Here is a 21270-nt window from a genome sequence, read left to right as displayed (position 1 = left end):
TCATAAAAATTTATAAAATAAAAAAAAAATATGTATACCTTTATTATTTTTAAATTAATATGATTTACTTATCTAAATTATCATAAAATATCTTAAAAATATCATATTAATTAACTAATTAATTAATTTTTGTTTAAGTTTATGTTTGTTATAGTTTTTAAATTTGGCAGTGACAATAAGACATTAATTATTATCCATTTAATATAATATTAATATTAGACGAGGATTTTAAATTTAAGTTTGTTGCTAGTTGATAGTAAATTATATTATATTATATATTTAATATGATATTATTCTAATACTTCAAGTTTAAGTTTAATTAAATTTTATTTATGTTATAAAATGCATGATTTTTGTACGTAACGCTCTACTTCATTAGAGTCATTACTAAATGAGTTTTAAATGTGCAATTAACTCGCTAATCGAGATTTTAGGTTAAAAGTGTAGCTATACTGTAATAAAAGTCATATAATTTGAAAACATACTCATTCATTAAAATTATAAAGCGTTATACATTTGGGATCCCAAAATTACTGTTTAGAAATATTTACAACTCAAAAATATGATTAAAGTCGACTAAACGACAAAACTCTGATTAATACATAACGTCTCCCAAAAATACCCCTGGCCGTGGCAACCAGGTAGGCCAAACATATACACGTTGCTTCACGCTCTCCGTACTCATGGTTGGTTGACCTTTCCCTTGACCTTACCTGCACCATAGAGCACCCGTGAGCCGAAGCCCAGCAAGAAAACTCAACACAAATAATCAACATATACATATCCAGCAACCAACATATACAACAGGCTAAACATTTAGCGGCCATGCCGTCCCAGGCGCTTTACCAGACCCTGGGTTTGCAGTCTATACCGTGAGGATGACTCATGCATCTGAGAAGGGTCTAACCCTAACAGCTTGCACTTTGCGTGCTTAACGCCGCTCCCGACCCCTTGCCGTACTCAGCCTTGCACTCCACGTGCTTAACGTTGTTCCCGACCCTTTGTCGTACCCGGCCTTGCCGTTCTTGGCCTTTGCCATTCATTCACAGATAAGCATACATATCATAATATCGATAACTACTTAAACATATACCAAACATAAACAATAGGGCTACGCCCTGCAATTCAATCACATAGGGTCGTGCCCTGCAATACAAGCTATAGGGCCACATCCTGCTTTACGGGTACAACTGTTTTCTTACCTGTGTCCCGAGCTGCTTGAGCATCGAAATCCCAAGCACAGTTCTCTAACCTGAGCCTTGCTGAAAACCTAGTCACAACACACAAGTAACACTCTCGTTACTAACCAATTCATAATTGTACCCCGGAACCAATCCCCTGCTCTCGGGACCTCCCGTTTCCCCACATAAGGTAGCAAAAGTGTCCCCCGAGCCCCATGAGCCAAAACCCTAAAAATACAAAATCCCACATCCTGAAAATGGCCTAGCGCCGCAGCATAGCCCTATAGGGGCCGCGGTGCCCAGCAGGGCTCCCCTGTCCTGATTCAACCTAGCGTCGCAACACGGAAGAATAGAGCCGCGACGCTCATACGCGAACCCAGAAAATTGGGTTTTTCCTAACATTTTTCCCGAGCCAAAACTCATCCAAATTACTACCAGAGTACACCCATGTCCCAATTCGACCTAAAACTTCAAATAAATAGTATAGCAACTCAGAAATACCAGCAACAAACTCAAACACTCAACCAAACTCAAAAATCACCTAGTGGTTTAAAACTCCACAAAACTTAAACCACACTCCACAAAACTTAAACCACACCAGAATATTTACTTCAGAAATCAATGGAATTCTTACCTCAAGTAGGAATTCGACCTGAGATGCTTTCAATTCCAGTTCCAAGCTCAAATCCACAAATTCCTAAGCTTAAGCTTCACAAAAACTCCATCCCAAAGTCCACCAAGAAAACATAAATTCAGCTCACCAAAACAACTCTTCCAACAGAAATCAACAAAGAATTGACTAGAAAACTTACCCTTGATCTTAACTAAGCTTCTGAACACTTGAATTTCTGGCCTAAGATCCTTCAAAATTAAGCCCTATGGTGAGAGAGAGAGAACCGAATGGAAGAGAGAGAGTTGAGAGAAATTTCTATTATTTTTTCCTTTCTCTGCTTTTGTCTAAATGCCTCTAGAACCCCCATCTCCCACTGAGTATATCTACTTGCAAAAATGACTAAATTGCCCCCCTTAAGTTAACCCAAGTCCTCAAATAACACCAAGGGTAGTTTAGTCATTTGACATATCCCGCTAAATCCTCGAGTACACCTAAAAATCCCCGTTAATCCCGGCATACTCAAATCATTATTAAATTACTACCCGATACTTAATAAATCCCAAACTCATATTATATACACCAAAATACCCTTAAGTTCCTCCCGAGCCAGGTATTTGACTCCATTGTGACTTTCTAGCTAAACTGCTCCCTAGGACCATCTCGGATCGTGCATCACAATTATATCACCACTCACATGTGGTGTCAACCACAATATACACAAATATTGTATTTATGCCCTCAGCGGGCTTAAATTACAAACATGCCCCTAATAACCAAATGGGGCCCACATGCATACTTAACTCACTTAAATATGCATTTCTAATCACATATTTCTCAAATTAACATATTAACACAATAAATCAATTATTTCCCTCCAGTCACGCTAATCAATGCCCTAAGTCTTATTAACAAATTTGAGACGCTATAGTTTTAGTATTTTTAAATAATTATCATTGTAAAATATCTAAAAAAAATATCTTATTTTAATTTGTTTAATTATTTATTTATTTAATCTTATCTTAGTTTAAGTCATATTACAATCTATCATTAAATATAAAAATATTCGATTAAATATAAGAATGTTCTGTTAAAATTAACGAAAAAAATAAAAAAATCGTTAAAACAAAAAATTTCTGTTATCTACACACTTTTAAAGTTCATGAATTTATCTCCTTTAAGAAAAAAAAAATGTATATGTACTTAAAAAGTTATCAAAATTTCTCTAATATTGACATCAAAATTAACTACTATACCAATATCACAATGACACCACTAAAATATTTTTTTGTTTTGTTTTGTTGATATTAATGGTATAGGATAGTCTAGTGGTCTTATCTTCATTGTGGCAAGAAAGTGTACCTCAAAATTATTTTTACTATCAAGAAAAATTATATAAAAAAATCCCTCTTTGAATTGGTCTCATTATTATTTTAGTTGTTTAAAATTTATTAATTGCCAAATTTTCCTATTGGCCGAAATAATAATTTTTTTAAGGCTTCAATTAATCTCTATTTCCAAGATAGAGAAGATTAATAATTGTATTTTGTATTGATTATGATGTTTTATTATGGAAAATATACACATAATTTATTAAATGTTTAATGTTATTGACTCTTTTCCTTAATATATTTTTACAATTAATATCTTTTTTAGAGGAATTACAATTAATATCTAACATCTATTTTGATGATAGAAATTATGCATAATAAAAACATTTTTTAATGGGTATTATACCCACCCATGAGTACCTAACATCTTATAATAAAATTTAGGGTTTTTTTATTTTTTTATTTTTTATAAATACCCATTTTTTATGATTTTTTTACATTTTTACGGTCCTTCATTTTTTTTTTTATATTTTTACTAACTCAAGTTTTCAAAAATACAATTTTAATGTTTCAAAATTACAAAAATACGATTTACACTAAACATCAACCCACAAAACATAACGTTAAAAAACAACAAGAAAGCAACACGACAACAACCTCACAACAACACAGTGTAACCCATTGCAGGTACCAAAAAAAAAAAAAACCAAAAACCAACACAAAAACAACATAAAAAAACTCATTCTTACATTTTAAAAAAGTAACACATTGCAATACAATATCAAAAAGCAACTTAAATGCAACACGACAACAACCTCACAACAATACATTCTTGAAAAGGGAATTAGACATCAATTCATTGCATTAACTCAAAATAAACTTAAAAATAACAAAAAAGCAACCTCAAAATAAATTTACCCTGTATTTTTAAATGAGTTAAAATAAATTTAAAATATATCTCAAAACAACTAAACATATATCCAAAATAAACTAAAAAAAAAAAAACAACATTGAAAAACTTATCACTGCATTTTAAAATGTGTCAAGAAAAACTAAAAATTTACTCAATTAGAAATCAATTAGACATCAACACAACAACATAACAAATATACATAAACTTAAACAACGAAAAAACAACAAGAAAACAACTATTTATAATTCTAAACAACACAAAAACAAAATGATATTAGACATCTATACATAAACTTAAACCTAAACAATACAGTGTTAAAAAAACAACTTAAAATCAACTAGACATCAACAACAAAATAATAGACTCAATACATTGCATCAACCCAACATAAACTAAAAAACAACATCAAAATAGTGACTAGATTTGTTTGATAAATGCATGACTAGTCTTTCGTCTTTATTCAATGACTATATAAATGTTATACAATATGGTAACACATATTACTACTCTTATTGTGAAGACACGTTGTGCACCTCCATAAGAATAAATAAGTAGGTTTGTTCGATATAAATGCATGACTAACCTTTTGTCTTTATTCAAAGACTATATAAAACTTATACAATTTGGTGACACATATCACTACTTATATCCTGAAGATACGGATCAAACACCATGCCTTTTATGGAAGTGATTGCCACCTCTCTCCACCTTATTTGTTTCAAACTGACACATTTTCAAGCATTATATTTTCATATGTTTCAAATTTCAATAAAGAATACGTTTTTGGGCAGAATCATAGAAATCTAAAATCAAATATATAAAGTGCTTAACTTCATTCTGACTATAAATAATGTCTAATTTAATTCAGTAATGATAATAACAATAACAAGGGGTCTTTGTTTTCCAAAAGAATGAAAAACTACATCCTCACATATGCATATGATGAGCCATTAACACTTATTTCTTTGAGATCTATACAACGGTATAGTGCATTTTTTGAGGCTCACCAAATCATTCCTAGTGTGAGCTGTACTCAACATCACTCTTAGCCTGCCAAGTAGTGGTTCTTTGTCGAAGTAGAGCGAGTAGCCAAGGAAGGTGAACTTTGCCTTCGTTCGAGAGTCGGTCACAATCGGAGGAGAGCTAGCCCAACAAGAAGAGATTTTTCTCGGCGTATGAATTTCTTCTCTGGCAGAGGAGCGGAGGGACAGAGGCGGAAGGTTTGAGCGACATGAAGGCTAGTTCGATGGTTAGCAGAGTTCGATGCCTTGTTGGGTTCTCTACTGCTGCCTCATCGGATAAGATGAAGTTTCACTGTGCGAAGATGAAGACCTCGTATAAACATAAAAAAAACTTTGATCCGAAAAAAAGAAAAAAATACTGTGTTGCAGTATAAATATATTTTTTTGTTAATTTTTTGTGATATACGTAAATTTTTCTAAAATTTATTAATAAGAAGAGATCATTTATGAGTAAATAATAAAATTATTCCACTTTAAAAAAATAACTTATCAAAAAGATCTTTTAAGAAAGTTAGGAATTTAGTTAGGAAATTTAATTTCTCCAAAAGTAATACTTTTATTTTTTACCCAAATATTTTCGAAAATAATTTTTTAGAGAGATGCTGTACATCCCGATGGAAATAAATCACGGACAATATGTAGGCTATAAAAATAGCCACGTGGCATTACTTTTTTTTTTTTTACTTTGATTACTTTATTACACGTATTAAATTTTATTTTCTCTCTCTTCTATAGAAAAAGAAAGACAAACCTCTGTTGCTTTTTGCTTATGGAGATGATGAAAAACATTACTCTATAGTCCATATCCATCTACAGTCCAAGATTCCAAGACTAGAGGTTTGAATGCTCAATCCCTCATTTATGATTTTGTTAAGGTAAGGTTCACATTCACAAGTATGTATATCTGGAATTTTATATTTAAGTTTTTTTTTCTCCTATTGTCTCTTTCTATTTTAAGTTTGAATATTTTCATTGAAATTTCTGTTTAGTATCCAAGAAAACAAATTTAACTTTTATTTGATATGAAAATTAATTTTTACAATCAATAAAAGGAATTATGAATCGAATTTCTAGGTCTTCTACTTGCTCATTTTTTATGTAAATCAAAATAAATGTATTTTGTTTATTTATATTATTTTTTTGGTGTATAATTTTCATTTAATTTTTGTTGTTGTTAATATTATATTTATTTAGTTTCATTATCATCTTATTGCAAGATTTATTATCATTTTATAAAAAACTTTTCACAATGATGACGAGAGCTATGTATGTATATATGTGTTTGAGTGGAGAAATACTAAGAAGTGATATTTTGCTCATTCAAAAGTTGCTGCTGATAGCTTGGTATTGCACAAGCCTATTCCAGATTGGTACGTGACTCTTATCAAGTAATCAAAGTTTTTAAAGATCTACAATAATTGTAGGTATATATATATATATATCTGTTTTGATACCTTTAGTTGGAGGTGTATGTAACACTAGTCAAGAACTGCATTGACACCCAATTTGTCCAAAAATAGGGGAGCATTAGTAAGCTACAAAGGTTTATCTAATCACACTAAATTAACTGGAAGTTCTTCAGTACAACCATTGTAAAACCAGAACAAAAAATATTACAAAGATCTTCATATTGAACTTCACAATCATGGAACTTCCTCATAATCCTGGAATTGTAAATTCAAATTTCAATATAATAAAATTTCAGTGGAATGCATGTAAAGATAACTAACAATTACATAGCCAAAAATAAAAAATACCTTCTCCCATTTGATGTTGTCTACTAGTTTGGGCAGAATTTGAAAGGTTTGCAGTTTCTTTATAAAAAAAAAAGAAAAGAAAAGTCAAGTAAGTTAACAAGGATATAAACAATGTAATAATTTTTTCAATGAATTTTGTTTTTACCTTGTGCATTGTATATGCTTCTTGGAAAGATAAAAGGATTCAAACTATATGATGGTGGGTAATGGAAGTAGGATATAGGTAATGTTTGCAAATTTGGTTGGAAACCTAAAATTTGTGTTGTAGGTAGTTCATATGACATGGGCATTTGTATTTGTGCTTCTTTATTATGAAAAAAGAATATCAGATCAAGTTATACTAGTGACTAGATGATTAAATTAAAAAAATTAAACAAGTCACTATACAAATTTGATGCTTATTATACCAGATACTCAATCTATCTAATGTACCAGCAATGTTCGCATTATGTATACTACATTCTTCCTTCTTTGTATCCTGTAAAAATATGGAACACATGCATAAGCTTTAATTGGGAATAAATATTAAGAATATAACAATATATAGCAAGATAAATTCCTTGCCTTTAATTTCTTTCTTTCTTTCTTGATTCTTTCATTTTTTCCTTTCTTTTTCATAGTTGTTAGCTTTTCAACCATTGGAACTCTCCTATTCTTTGGTGGACGCCCATGTCTTCGAACATTAATAGGAGAACGAGGTTCATTACTTTCATTAATCATTTCATCATGATGATTTTTAGTAGGAGAACCTTGAGCGGTAGCCAAATCCACTATATAACTCGCTTCATCTTTAGCTAAGTTCATTTCAAATTCATGAATCAAATTCTAAAATATTTGAACTTTTCATCAAAGACAATAGCCCAATCTGCTACTTTGTCAAATTGTTTTTGGAGCTCATGATATCGCTGTGCTTCAAGATTGCTATGTAAATCATCATAAACAAGTTTGATCTTTGTATGACATCTTCTTAAATTCTTTCTCCATCTTGCTAAAACATATTTCATTGAAATATTTTGAACTCCCATTTTAATAAGAATTGAGATAGCATGCTTGCATAAAATTCCTTTAAATTCAAACAATCGACAAGCACAATGAACCTCAGAATTTTCTTTATTGAAATGAACTGTGAAATGAACTTCTTTACTTCCTCCATCAAAGAATACAACCTCACATACATCGAATAACCCAGAACTTTCACCAACATAGGAAATATCACAATAAATCTTCCCAGTTAACTCCTTTTGGAATTCTTTAAATTTGTATTTGTGTAGGCTGCCTGAAATTGCTTTTCTATTGCAAAATGAGTCACACATGGAATCAACGTGCTAAAAGATTGAAAATCAGCTCGATTTTCCTTCTCAATCTTGTCTCTTAAAGCACTATCATATTGCTCAACAAATTGCTTAAGTGTTGTCTTTGAGTTGATATATCCATCAAAAAATGCATTCATACTTTCACTTCGTTGAGTAGTTGACATTCCAGCCCAAAATGTGTCTTTGACAAAAGCAGGAACCGAGCGATATCTTTCTTCATATAAGCTATGCAACCATGCATTATCCTGAAGATCAAAATCATTGATGAGTAGACTCCATGCTCGTTCAAATTATTCTTTTGTCAAAGAATTATAAACACAATTTTTCAAAGCTTTTTTAATTGGTTTATAAGACTGATAGCCACATAACTTCTCAGGAATCTTTTTCATTATATGCCAAAGGCACCAACGATGTCGACTTTGGGGAAACACTACCTCAATCGCCTTCTTCATTGCTAGAGCTTGGTCAGTAATTATGGCATTCGGAGCACATCCAGACATGCATGCAAGCCAAGTCTTAAACAAACGAATAAATGTTTCGGTACTCTCACTTGATAACAATCCACATCCTAACAAAATTGACTGACCATGGTGATTTACTCCAACAAAAGGGGCAAAGGGAATATCATACTTGTTTGTCAAATATGTAGTGTCAAATGTAATCACATCCCCAAATTCTTCATATATCACTTTACTCCTTGCATCAGCCCAAAATACATTTTTGATTCTTGACTTATCATCTAAATCCATCATATAGAAAAAACTTGAATTCTTAGATTGCATTCGAACAAAATATTGGTGAATTGCTTCAGCATCTCCAACTCCTAGTCGTAATCGTCTTGCTTTCTCAATAAGATTTCTACAATCTTTCTCTAAAAATGGAACATTATCATGACCCCCAGCTTCAACCACAAATGATTGAAAATTCTTTACAATACTTATTCCTGCTTGATCATTTAATTCAAGTTTTCTTTGTGCACCAATGCTTATCTCTCTATTGCACAAAATAGAATCGTGACTTTTGAGGACTCAACCCATGGTTATGCTCAAGTATAACTGAATTAATCTTACATTTTCCAACTTCAAGAATAGTACCATTAATTATGGCTTTACATCCCACTTTTGTCAAAGGATTTGGATTCAGATAGTTTTGCTTATGTGATTCTGATTTTCCTGCTCAAGAACACGACAAAGTTTTTATTTTTGTTTTTTTTTGTCTTCTGAAGCACGTGAAGTTTTCTTTGTTATTCCAACACCCTCTTGCTTTCCATATTGTCTATAGTACTCATAAAGATCACTAAATGAACTAAAATACATTCTAGGTTGAGGTTCTGGTGCTTTTAGAATTTCTGAATACTCAACCTTCTCTTTTTGATTATCTTAAACTCTTTCACTTCTCTCTTTTATCAAATCCATGTCCATATATGTCTCTTCCATGTGCTAATCCAGCCAAGAAAAATAGGTAACACACAAAACTTGTTCATATATGAATAATTATTCATGGTTAATCAAAAGAACAATTACACACTACAATGAATTTTTTATGGAGGGAAATATCATGTATAAAAAAAATTATTTAACGAGAGCTTACCTTGAGGAAAAGAATATTACACCACAAAAGGAATTATCTTTCACATTAAGCCTATTTGCTATGATTAAAATTTATCATATTAGCAACAATAAATTTTTTTTATCATACAACATCTCTCATTTATAAATAAAAAAAGAAACAGGAAAAAAATGAAATAATAAATACCTATGTTAAGAAAAATATCACATTATCGTAATCTTCATTTACCTATAGTTAATGAAAATAGTTATATTGATTCTCCTCTTTGATATATTGTAGATGAAAAGAGCTTCTCTTTCTCCTCTTTGATATATTGTAAATAAAAAAAAGCTTTTATTCTGTTGTCTGAGAGTAGTTGAAAAGTTATCTTATTTGCAAAGTAAAATGAAATGAAAAAGAATAGAGTATATTTTGGTAAAGTTAACAAACAGTACAAAATCTATTTTTTTTATTAAATTAAATAATATTTTTTAATTAATATGGCATACACTTGTAACTTTACCTGGACTTGTGATTTTTTTCCACATGGTCTGATTAGTTCGCGATTAGAAAACTGTATTTTTAAAAAGTAAGATTCTGAAATGAAAATATGAATTTAGTGACTAAAATCATGTTTCTGAAAATGTGATTGGTTCAATGTCAGTAATCTGTTTTTGAGTTTTAAAAAAATAAATCTGTGATTGGTATTAAATTTGAAAATATAACAGAAACTAAATACGTGATTGGAACAACTGAATCTGAATATTATTTTAATTTTATATATTTTATATACATAGGTTGTATAATATTAAATTTTGATTTATCAATAGATTTAATTATAATGATAAATTAAAATTTAATAATAATTATTTATTAAATTCATAACAATATTGCATTGTCATCTATAAAAATACGAGCACAACTTATTTTTGAATTGGGCATCCTAAATGTCATAAAATGTTCCATAAACACCTTATTACTAGTGGGAACATACTCAAGTCATAAAAATTGGCAAAAAAAAAAAATACAAGCAATGATACAGATGATAGGAGTAGAGAGAACAAACAAACCCTGATTTTGATTTTAGGTTTTTGGAGAAAAAAAATCACAAAACAAAGAAAACGCGAAATCGTTATTTTCTAAATTACAACACAAAATTAGAATTCTGATTATGATATAGTTTTCAAAAATAATTTACCAATCAAATATTTTGGTAGGTCACATCAATTTTAAGTTTTCAAAATCATAAAATTATTTCCAAATCAACTACCAATCACACCTCCTTAGCTTTTTTTTTCAAATTTTTATCCTAAAATCTAAAAGTAGCTTAAAAATGTAGAGTCACGAGAAAAACATGACTTTCCTTTCTCAATTTTTTTTTATAAAAAATGACGTGTCCTTGAAAAATTCTCTTTTAGTAAAAGACAAGTCAATGTATGTGGACAACCAATCCTTAATGTTGTCTTAACGTGAGTGGACCACTCCAATTAAATTCGTATGCTATTACATCACCATTTACCTTTATAAACCCAATGAATTTTAATATTTATTTATTTCGCTCTAAGTTTTAATATTTATTTCTGACAAATTTAATTTTACTACTATGTTAACAATAATAAAACTAAATCAGTACTTGAACTTGAATAAATTCATGTTTTTTTTCAGTTAAGTTTTATAAATTAAGTCATATATTTTCTTTTAAAAAAAATATTCTAATAATAATTTTGCTATTTCACAAAAATTCTCAAAATTAACACTTTCTTCAGCTTTGATTAAATTATTTAAAATAATATTTTACTTGAATTTTTCTTTTTAAGATGATTATATTATAATTATGATAAATAATCATATAAAAAATAATTTGATCGAGGTCGAATGTAGGATTAATTTTAATAAATGTTATAATACAAAGTTAATATTAAAAATATTTAAAATTAATAACTAAATTGTTCAGTTAAAATAGAATAGATTTTAATAAATGTAATAATACAAAGGTAAAAAAAAACTTGCATGAATGTAATAAGACTTTTCTGCTGACTTTAAGTCTTTTTAAATGATTCCCAACATTATAAATAAATTATTAAAAATAGAATCATGACTAGTTTTCAAGCACTCATTTATTATATACAAAAAATACATAAATATAAAATATATATATGTGGCTACAAAACCATTATAAATTCAGATTACAGAGAGGTCTAAACAACGAAAATTAGAGATCCAAAACACTTGTTTTTGCCAGTAAGAGTAACAATATATATAAGATTATGGGAGAGGAAGTGAAGCTTTATGGTGTTAGGGGAAGCCGTTTTAGTAACAGAGTAGATGTAGTTCTGAAACTCAAAGGTGTTGAACATAAATATTATGAGGAAGATTTGAACAACAAGAGTCCTTCACTTCTCAAATACAACCCAATTCACAAGAAGGTCCCTACCTTTGTTCACAATGAGAAACCCTTAGCAGAGTCGCTTGTAATTCTTGAATACATCGATGAGACATGGAAGACTAATCCCATCTTCCCTCGAGACCCCTACGAAAGAGCTCAAGCTCGTTTTTGGACTCGTTTCATCGATGACCAGGTAACAATTCTTCCTAAATAGTCTTCTTCTTCTTCTTCTTCTTCTTTTTGAGCTAGAACTTTCATCGAACACTTATAATGATTTGGGTATTTTAAAGTATTGGTTTTGAGAGTGAACATGATTTGATTTTCCCAGATCGGGGCAACTGCATGGAAAGCGTTCTGGGAGAGCCAGAAGGAAGAGCAAGAAAAGGGTTTTGAAAAAGTTAGTGAGTATCTAGGGATACTGGAAAAAGAGCTGAAAGGCAAGTACTTTGGAGGAGAAAACATTGGGGTGGTGGACATAGCAGGAAACATCATAGCCAAATGGATCCCAGCTATACAAGAAATTCTGGGAGTAGAGTTAATTACAAAGGAAAAGTTTCCTAAGCTCTGTAAATGGAGCCATGATTTTTCAACTCATCTTCTCATCAAGGAAGTATCGCCTTCTAAAGAAGAACTCATTGCTGTCTTCAAGCCTCTTTTGAACATCACCAATTGAAAAAGATTTAGTTTAGTTATAATATGTTGGATGATGTTATTGTGCGTTTTATATCTATCTATATTTTTCAAGAAGACTTCGAGAAGTCATTGCAAGTTTTTTCATAATAAATAAGTCATGGTTATCATGTTAACTCTATTTGATGCATTATTATGTGAATTGTAAAATTTAATGTGTTTCTACATATTTAACTAATTATCTAATTATGTAAGTGATGTTGGTCACCACATTTTATCTCTTAGTAAAACTAATTTTTTTTTTAAAATTGGCTTTGTAAATAACTACTTGGGCTAAAAGAAAAATTGTGGCAAGACCAACGAAAGACTTGAGATATAAAAGTAAATTTGAAAAAAAAAAAGAGTTGAATAGGAATCAGTCCAGATCATTTACTAGCGTTTTTGGGGAGGATGCACAAAATCATAATCTAGTAGAGTTTCCTATACAGATAGTATGTAAAAGTATTGATGCATTTACAAAGATATGAGTTTACTCATCACTAATTGATATTTCTTAGCATAGTTTATTGTTTTTTTTTTTATTTTAAAATATTTTTCTATACTATATTTTTATGTTTTTAACATGTGTAACTTTGTTTTATTTAAAAAAGGGCCATGGTAGATTTTCTTCTTCTCAATTTTGCGGTTTGGCCATAAAAAGTGGATGTTTTTAGAACAAAGTTGATAATTATTTTAGAAATTAGTTGATGCTTGAAATACAAATTTCTTACAACTTAATATGCTTGGTTTTTTCATCCTACATGTGATTCTTGGTCAAATATATTGTTCTATGATTTTTCACAAAAACCATTTCCATTTTTTATTTATTTATTTTGAGCTCACTAGTTAGCCCATTTAACAAATTACCTCTTTAACAACTTTTGTAGCGATACAAGCCCTGCCATACTTGTTGAGAGGACCGCAATAGGTTGTAATGAAGCTGTTAGAATAGGGGATATGGATTGTATTAGCCATGACAACAGGCTGAATTGTATAGTTTAGGTGGTAAAAGGGAGGGGATTGAGATGGATAGAAGAAGAAAGGTTTGTAATGGGGTGTGAAATTATTTTGTAATTGTGGGAATTCCTTGGAATTCATTGGGAGGCTTAGGGAATCCTCAAATTTCCTCTACTATCTTCCTTTATTTTGTATTTATGAGATTAAATTCAATAGTTAAGGCTTAATAGCCATTTTCACATCTAAATTCTTATCAAAGTGGTATCAGAGACTTCGATCCTCAATGAGCTCAAAGAAAAGTGATGTGCAAGTTGAATTGGATGATTGCTTGGAGTCGATTCAGTTTGATTTTCGTCGGGAGATCTCAGAAGTTAGATATGAGTTTCACTAGTTTCCCAAGGAAATCGCCATGATTAAATCGGGTGTTTAGAGACTTGATAAGAAGCTCGATTTCATTATTGGTCACCTAACTCAGCTGCTTCAATGCAAGGGACTCAAATCACTGCAACAACCAGTAGTGCTGCGGGAAGTATTCAACCGAGTAACGACCACTGGGAGCACGAATGAAGACTACAAACACGCTAAAGGAATATTACATGTTGGGGCAACCATGAATTCAACAGCGGGACACGTGAAGCCATTTGGGTCATTCGATACAGTCGAGGAAGTGTTCATTGCTGCTTCTGGACTTATCGTGAATTGACGACGTGAGTGCAGAGATTGATCGTCGAAGTTGAATCTCAATGTACCGGGACCGAAGAAGGCACTCTTCGCTCCATTGGATACCACCTGCGTTGGAGACTCTCTCAGATTACCTTCTCTAAGTTGGGTTGAAGTTCTTAGCTGGCAGGGTAAGTTTCAGGCACGACGTTCTTTCAACTTGGTCTACGTGGGGGACACTCACAAGAGTCATAACTCGTTTTCGAAGGATTCGCACGACTGGTCATTTTCGGAGAGGTCAAGGGCGCCATTGTTTACGTCTAACTAGAGTGGGCACGAACGTAAGGTTGGGCACGTCACATGCCCTACTGCTGCCCAAGATACAACCCATCTAATTTTTCCCTATCTTGGTACAAAGCCCAACATCATGAGCCTAAGTAAGTTTCAGGCCTAATATTTAGGACTAAGTTTCAGGCCTAATATTTAGGACTAAGTTTACAGGCTTGTACATCATTTGTTTTGAGTCAGGGGAGAGACAATCGTATTCAACAACCTAATCGTGCTTATTCAGCCTTACTTAGCCTCTTCTTTTCCACTCACCTACGCCAAGTCCTAAACTGGAAAGAGCGACTACAGTGTTGGGTCTTTGACAAAGGGCGGCAGATTCAAGAGCTTTGCAATGGGAAGGGATTTTTTTCCACCATCTGAGCTTTACTCAGTGAACTACATCTGCACATCCTTCCATTTTATTATTCTTTGTCCTATGCGCAGCTGCCAAAAGTGGACATTGATGTGGGATTTTCTGCCTTGGTTAACTGGTGGATTTGATAGAGGAAGATGCCTCACTTTGCGGGGGATTTCTTACAGAGCCAAAGTTTTCAAAATATGAGTTGGGCAAACAGGTATTCTTATGGCATAAGACCAATTATACTGGTCATTTCATGTTTTCAATTTATCTTGGACAACTGATTAATGATATATGGGGTTGTCTATTATTGGGCATGGCTAGACAAAGGGAGCAGAAAAAGCATTTATTTTCAATTTATGGTGTTATTTGTTCTATGACTTCCACGATTGAGTCCAATGGAATTACTGGTAAATATGAGTCATTTTGGCCAAGGGATTTATTCTTTGGAATCAGTCACTTTTTCCTACATGTGTCGTTCTATCTTGGTTCTCATATGGTGGCTCCACAAATTTTACATGCTTTGGGTTGGCTTCAGTTGGTGTAATTCCTGGAGTGGTATCGAGCTACATTGATTTTTTGGGGCAACAACATGCTTAACACTAATTGTTGTACTGATGTGCTAATTTTGAGACATGCTCATGATTTTAGTGGGCTTACTATTTTTTTTATATGGGTTGCCAATTGGTGAGACCTACAACAATTACAATGGGTTGTGGTACCAAGTCGTACAAACATAACACTCATTTCTCTTCCTTGTTCTTTTCCTATGGCAGGGAATTCAAAATTCGTAGCATTCCTCAACATATCTTTGGGCAGAAATGAATCTGCAGCCCCTGCAATCCCTTGTACTAAAGAATCTGCTATCAACCAATTCTGTTACCTTGAGGGCAATATGACTTTTGGGGAGGGGAGTAGTGTTAGGATAGGGGATATGGAATGTATTAGCCATGATAGCTGGCTGAATTGTATAGTTTATGTGGCAATAGGGGGTTTTGAGATGGTTATAGAATGTGTTAGGAATACTCTAGTTGTGGAGAGTGTATAAATAGAAGAATAGATGTTTGTAGTGGGGTGTGGAATTATTTTGTAATTATGGGAATTCTTTGGGAGGCTTAGGGGATCCTCGAATTTCCCCCTACTATTTTCCTTTATTTTGTATTTCTGATATTAAATATCAATAGTTAATAATTAATAGCCATTTTCACATCTAAATTCCTATCAGAAGCCTTCCAATTAACACACCCAAACAACGTAAAGACATACTCTGTGTAACATTCCAAATTTCCTAATGTGGCTTAGTGCCTTGATTAGGGGGACAGGAGGGCAATAATTGATTTATTGCGTTATTATGTGATTATATGCATGATTATGTGAGTTATATTATTATATGACGGTATTTGCATGCATGTAGGTCTGTTTCTTATAAGAAGGGCATTTCCGTAATTTTGGCTCATTGAGGGCATATTTGTATATTTGGGTGCATATATATAATATAAGTGCAAGACCACATTATTATGTGGATATATTTGAGTTACTCGGCACGAGGAGATCCTAGGAGGCAAGTTAGAGGTTTAGTCATAACAGGGTCAAATACTGGGCTCGGGGTGAGCCTAGGGTTGATTTGGTACTTAGTACATTACCGGGATTGAGCGGGTGATGGGAAATTATTTAGTAATTATTTGAGGACATTGGGAGTAACAAGAATTGTGAGACGTTAATTATAATTAACGGGAGCAAGGGTAAAAGACTAAGCTGTACTTAAGGGGCTTTGAGAGAGAGGATTGGTCCTAGGGGCATTTTAGTCATTTAAGGAAAAAATTTGGTGACTCAGTCACCTTTTCCTTTGGCTGAAGGAAGCAAAAACAGAGCAGGACACTCCTTTTCTCTCACGATTATTCTCCTTCTTTCTCACGGTTTCTCTCTCAATTTGGACTTGGGATTTTGAGGCTAAGCTTAGGGATTTAAAGCTTGAGGTTAGGTGATTGCAGCAGCTAAAAAGGGCTTTAATTCATAGCTGAGGTAAGGTTTATAAACTCTGTTTTAGTTGGTTTTCTCTATGGTTTTGGTTGCTCTTAAGCTTGAAAGTTAAGGTTGTGAATGGGGTTTTTAGTAGTGTGTTGAATGTGTTAAAGCTTGGGTTTTGTTGCTAGGATTGTGGTGTGATGTTTGGGGTTGTTTGTCTTTGATTTGTCGTGAGTTTTGAGCTAAGGAAGATAGGGGTGCTGGGTTCGTAGGGGCGCGCTGTGGTCGTGTTCTTGGTCGTTGTGACCTGTGGGTTTCCCAGAGCCTAGGAGGGGGCTCTGTCCTGATGTCGCACCGCGGCCCTCAAGGGCAAGTCACGGCCCACCCCTGGACCTAGACAGGGGGACTTTCTGTCTGGGAGGTGCGCTGCGACCCTTGAGGGCAGGTCGCGACCCGCCTGGTCATTTTTGGCTAGGTTTGGTTTTAATGAGGGGATTTCAAACCTTAAGGCTTAGGATCGAATCTACTACCCGGTTTGGTAGAATTTGAGGTCCTGGAGGCTAGGACTTGGTCTGAAAGCCTTTATTTGCTCGTTATTGATAGAATTTTATATTTGGTTATGATTAGGTTACTGCTAAGGGCTCAAGATAAGGATCGTGCTCGAGGGTCGTTCTTAATTTATTTTGCACTCGGACCTGAGGTAAGAAAATTGTACCCATTATGTGACATACATGATTAGGGCTTGACCCGAATGTTGAATATGGTTTTGATTGGGCATTGGCTCTTGTAAATGCGCATGATTATGCCTGTGATTATTGATGAAGCATGTTGAGTGTTCTATATATGGATATTTGTTATATGTTGAATGCTTGTTTGCATTATATACTTGAGAAAACAATTACCTTATCAGTCAAGGACGACAATAATGTTGAACGTTGGTTGATATGATTAGATCTAATCAGGAGAGCATTACATGCTCGTTTGACCCAATGGTCGTAGAAAACTAAAGCGCTTGACTAGCTTTATGACTAGTTACTCAAAGATAGGGAAAATGACCCAGGTTGATGTTAGGAGTGTGTCCTAAAAGCATGTAAAAGCCATTTGTTATTTTTGTGAATAAATAAATATAATGGTTTATTATTATTGTTATATTTATATTGTTAAATTATTGTTTGAATAATTTGTAAATATCAGAAAAATTCCATATTCATTATTGGGGATGTGATCTTGTATTAGTACGAGAGTATTAAGATCACATGAATGAATAAAAATAGTCAACAACAACAAATTAAAGTTATGTAATTTTGTAATTGGAGTTGTAAGTACGGTTTGCTGAGTATCATAATGATACAAATAATCTAGATTCAGATTATTGATGTGGTAAGACATCTCGGTAAATGTGCTTTATATAATATGATTATATATGACATGGACCGATATGAATAAAATTATTTATCCAAAAACCATTTAACAATAAAGACTTGTAATTCATATCATAACTGACGATCATTTATAGATCAACCTAAATCCTGAGTGTTCATGAACTCCTGTTCATGTTTATTAAATATTTTGATTCATTCGGTAAGGTCTCTTCATAGTATGAGGCTAATGACTTTTGTTTTGGAGATTTAATATCATGGATGGCTGGGAACATGTATCAAAAATACAGAATCTAATCTTTCCTAATGGATCGTATATTAGTTCCCTTAAGGGTTAATTTTGGAACTGAATGATTTTGAGCTCAAATCTATAATTAGATTATAGATTAATTATTCACTAGTGAATTAATGGTACTTAAGGAATAAGAAGTAAATTAGAAAGGTAAAATAGTAATTGTTCCATTCTAATTTATGAACTATTTAATTAGAGGGTTTAACTATTGTAAGATGGTTATATCAATGGACGACTTAAGATAAGATTTCTGTAAAAGTATATCTATAACATAAAAAGTGCAATTCTGAATTTATAGTGGAGAAATATCAGAATCAATAAATTAACTATTATAATTAAAAAGCTTAATTATTTAGTTTCAATTTATTGGAGCTTAATGTTATAGGTCCATGGTCCCCGAAATGGCTCAAACAAACACTGACAAAGGTAAATACAAAAATGAGCAAAATGACTTATTTGATAAGTAAAATATTTTTCTATGCATCAAACATAATTATTGTATAATTATGTGTAATTAATTAATTAATTATTTGATTTAACAAAAATATAATTAATTTTGAATTAATTTATATTTGGGATTTTTGGCATTTAAATAATAAGAAAAAAAATTGAGAAAAATCACATGCCATCCCTGGCATGTGGTACACGTGTAGCACAGTGCACAGTCACTGTGCTACACGCATAAGAGACTCTGAGTAGTTTCTTGGTTCCACAATTTTAGTTATTTAAATATTAAATAAATAATGAGATATTGTAATATGATTAAAATATTATTATTTAAACATAATCTGATATCTGATTAGTTATTTTCAAATTGTTTAAAATAACTAATATTTTATTTTTAATATATTGGATGTATTAAATATAGGATATCAGTTTTTTAGAACGTAACTTTTCAGGGATAGAAAAATATTGTGAAATCTCTCTGAGAGAAAGAGAACAGTGATACAAGCAGAGGTCACTGTTCTTCACAAACTTAGGTCCAAACTTTATCAGATCTCATGTGTTGAGAACATCTGATAAATAGATTTTGTCTATTATTTTGTATAACGAGCCCACACTCGTTATTTGTGTGCTGAGAACATTTTGGAAGATCTTGGTGTGAGATCTCAAGGATTTTTTCCATACAAAAAGATAGCAACAAGGAAGGACCTGAGGTAATTTTCTATTCATGTCTTTGATTCAATATATATATATGCATGTGAAGAAGTAGATCTAGAAATCTTGTGGGATTAAATTAACAATTTTGATTGTTGTTCCGCTGCGTATAATCTCTGATTTGATCTATAAAAACCAACAAGTGACCCTATGGTCACATAGCTAGGGAAAATGGCCCCAGGTTGACCCTATGGTCATCTATTCAGGGCAAAGGGCCTCAGGTTGACTCCATGGTCATCTGATTAGGGCTGCGAGCCCCAGAATGATTCTATAATCATTTATTAGTACTTGTATGCATGCATGAGTAAGGTTATTACTGTAGGGTTATAACGCCCTGGATAACCAAGACCGTTCCACTGTGTGTTTATAAAGGTGCAAGACTTGCTAATCAAGTCATTTAGTCAAAAATGTGATACTAAGACCATAATCGAAATAGGGTTAAAAAGATTTTGGTCATAAAAGACAAATTTTCATTTAATTAAACATCTGATACATGGGATCCCAAAAACAGGGTTTAAAGGGCAGTTTACAAAATTTCAAAGTTCATGTACAACCACAAGCCACTCTAATGGTAAAATAGGCACTTTAGGTTCTCCTGTCCCTGTACCATCCCTCGGCCGTGGCGGCCGAGCAGCTGACTATGTACATTCTGCCCTAAAGCTCTCCAACTTAGGAATGGTCCACCATGCCCTTGCCTTTACCTACACCACGTAGCACCCGTGAGCCAAGGCCCAGCAAGAAAACCATAATGCAGAGCATAAACAGTACAGACAATCAAATAATCCATAAAGTTGTTAACCAAGTGTTCAGCATGGCATATCAGTCATCTACTCAGAGAGGTTAAGCAATTATTCATAAGCTATTCATCTTAGTATTAAACAAGTTATAATCAATAGAAAACAATGATAACATATCAATATTCATCATACAATACTCAAGGTCGACGCCCTTAGGCCGCACCCTCTATTTAATCCACTGTCTCCGGCTCACTTAGGCCGAGCCCAGTGCTTAACCCACTGGCTCCGGCCTGCTTAAGCCGAGCTCAGTGATTATTTAGCTGTCCTCAGCTACCAATGGCTGAGCCGCGTCATGTGTGCAAATATCAGTTTCGGCACTCTTAGGCCGTTTATTTCATGCTCATGTGGCATATTATGATCACACAACATATGCATTCGATTACAGGGAATCTCAGTCTCACACAATCACATAAGGGTGCAGTTTTCTTACCTTTGATTTTGATTGCTTTGGTTAATAGAGACGACCCTCGAGCATGATCCTGCTCTGAGCCGTAGCGTACACCTAGTTACAATCCATAAAATGGTACTTCGATGAGTTTGAATTCTAAGGACAATCCCGAGACCAAACTCGTGCTCTTGGGACCTTTAATCCCACCAAAGGAAGTGGTGAAATCGTCCCCCAAGCCCCCAAGCAAAAACCCTAAAAG

General features: G+C 32.9%; 1 protein-coding gene and 1 pseudogene across 1 annotated transcript; one reads left to right on the top strand and one right to left on the bottom strand.

The window, feature by feature from the left end:
- Positions 1-7632: 7632 nt before the first annotated feature.
- LOC133800356 (protein FAR1-RELATED SEQUENCE 4-like) lies at positions 7633-9443 on the bottom strand (annotated as a pseudogene).
- A 2342-nt stretch (positions 9444-11785) lies between these two features.
- On the top strand, positions 11786-12872 carry LOC133801287 (probable glutathione S-transferase). The gene is made up of 2 exons (XM_062239459.1): positions 11786-12254; positions 12390-12872. The coding sequence occupies exons 1-2, from the start codon at positions 11943-11945 to the stop codon at positions 12732-12734; spliced, it is 657 nt and encodes a 218-aa protein (XP_062095443.1). The 5' UTR covers positions 11786-11942; the 3' UTR covers positions 12735-12872.
- The last annotated feature ends 8398 nt before the right edge of the window (positions 12873-21270 follow it).

Source organism: Humulus lupulus, chromosome 9, assembly GCF_963169125.1.
Source record: "Humulus lupulus chromosome 9, drHumLupu1.1, whole genome shotgun sequence".
Classification (NCBI taxonomy): domain Eukaryota; kingdom Viridiplantae; phylum Streptophyta; class Magnoliopsida; order Rosales; family Cannabaceae; genus Humulus; species Humulus lupulus.
This window is presented reverse-complemented; position numbering and strand designations above follow the sequence as displayed.

Bases quoted from the DNA above. Each gene is read 5' to 3' on its own strand.
- LOC133801287 (XM_062239459.1), top strand. From the start codon at position 11,943: ATGGGAGAGGAAGTGAAGCTTTATGGTGTTAGGGGAAGCCGTTTTAGT. The intron at 12,255-12,389 runs GTAACAATTCTT...TGATTTTCCCAG, and splicing joins CTCGTTTCATCGATGACCAG to ATCGGGGCAACTGCATGGAA.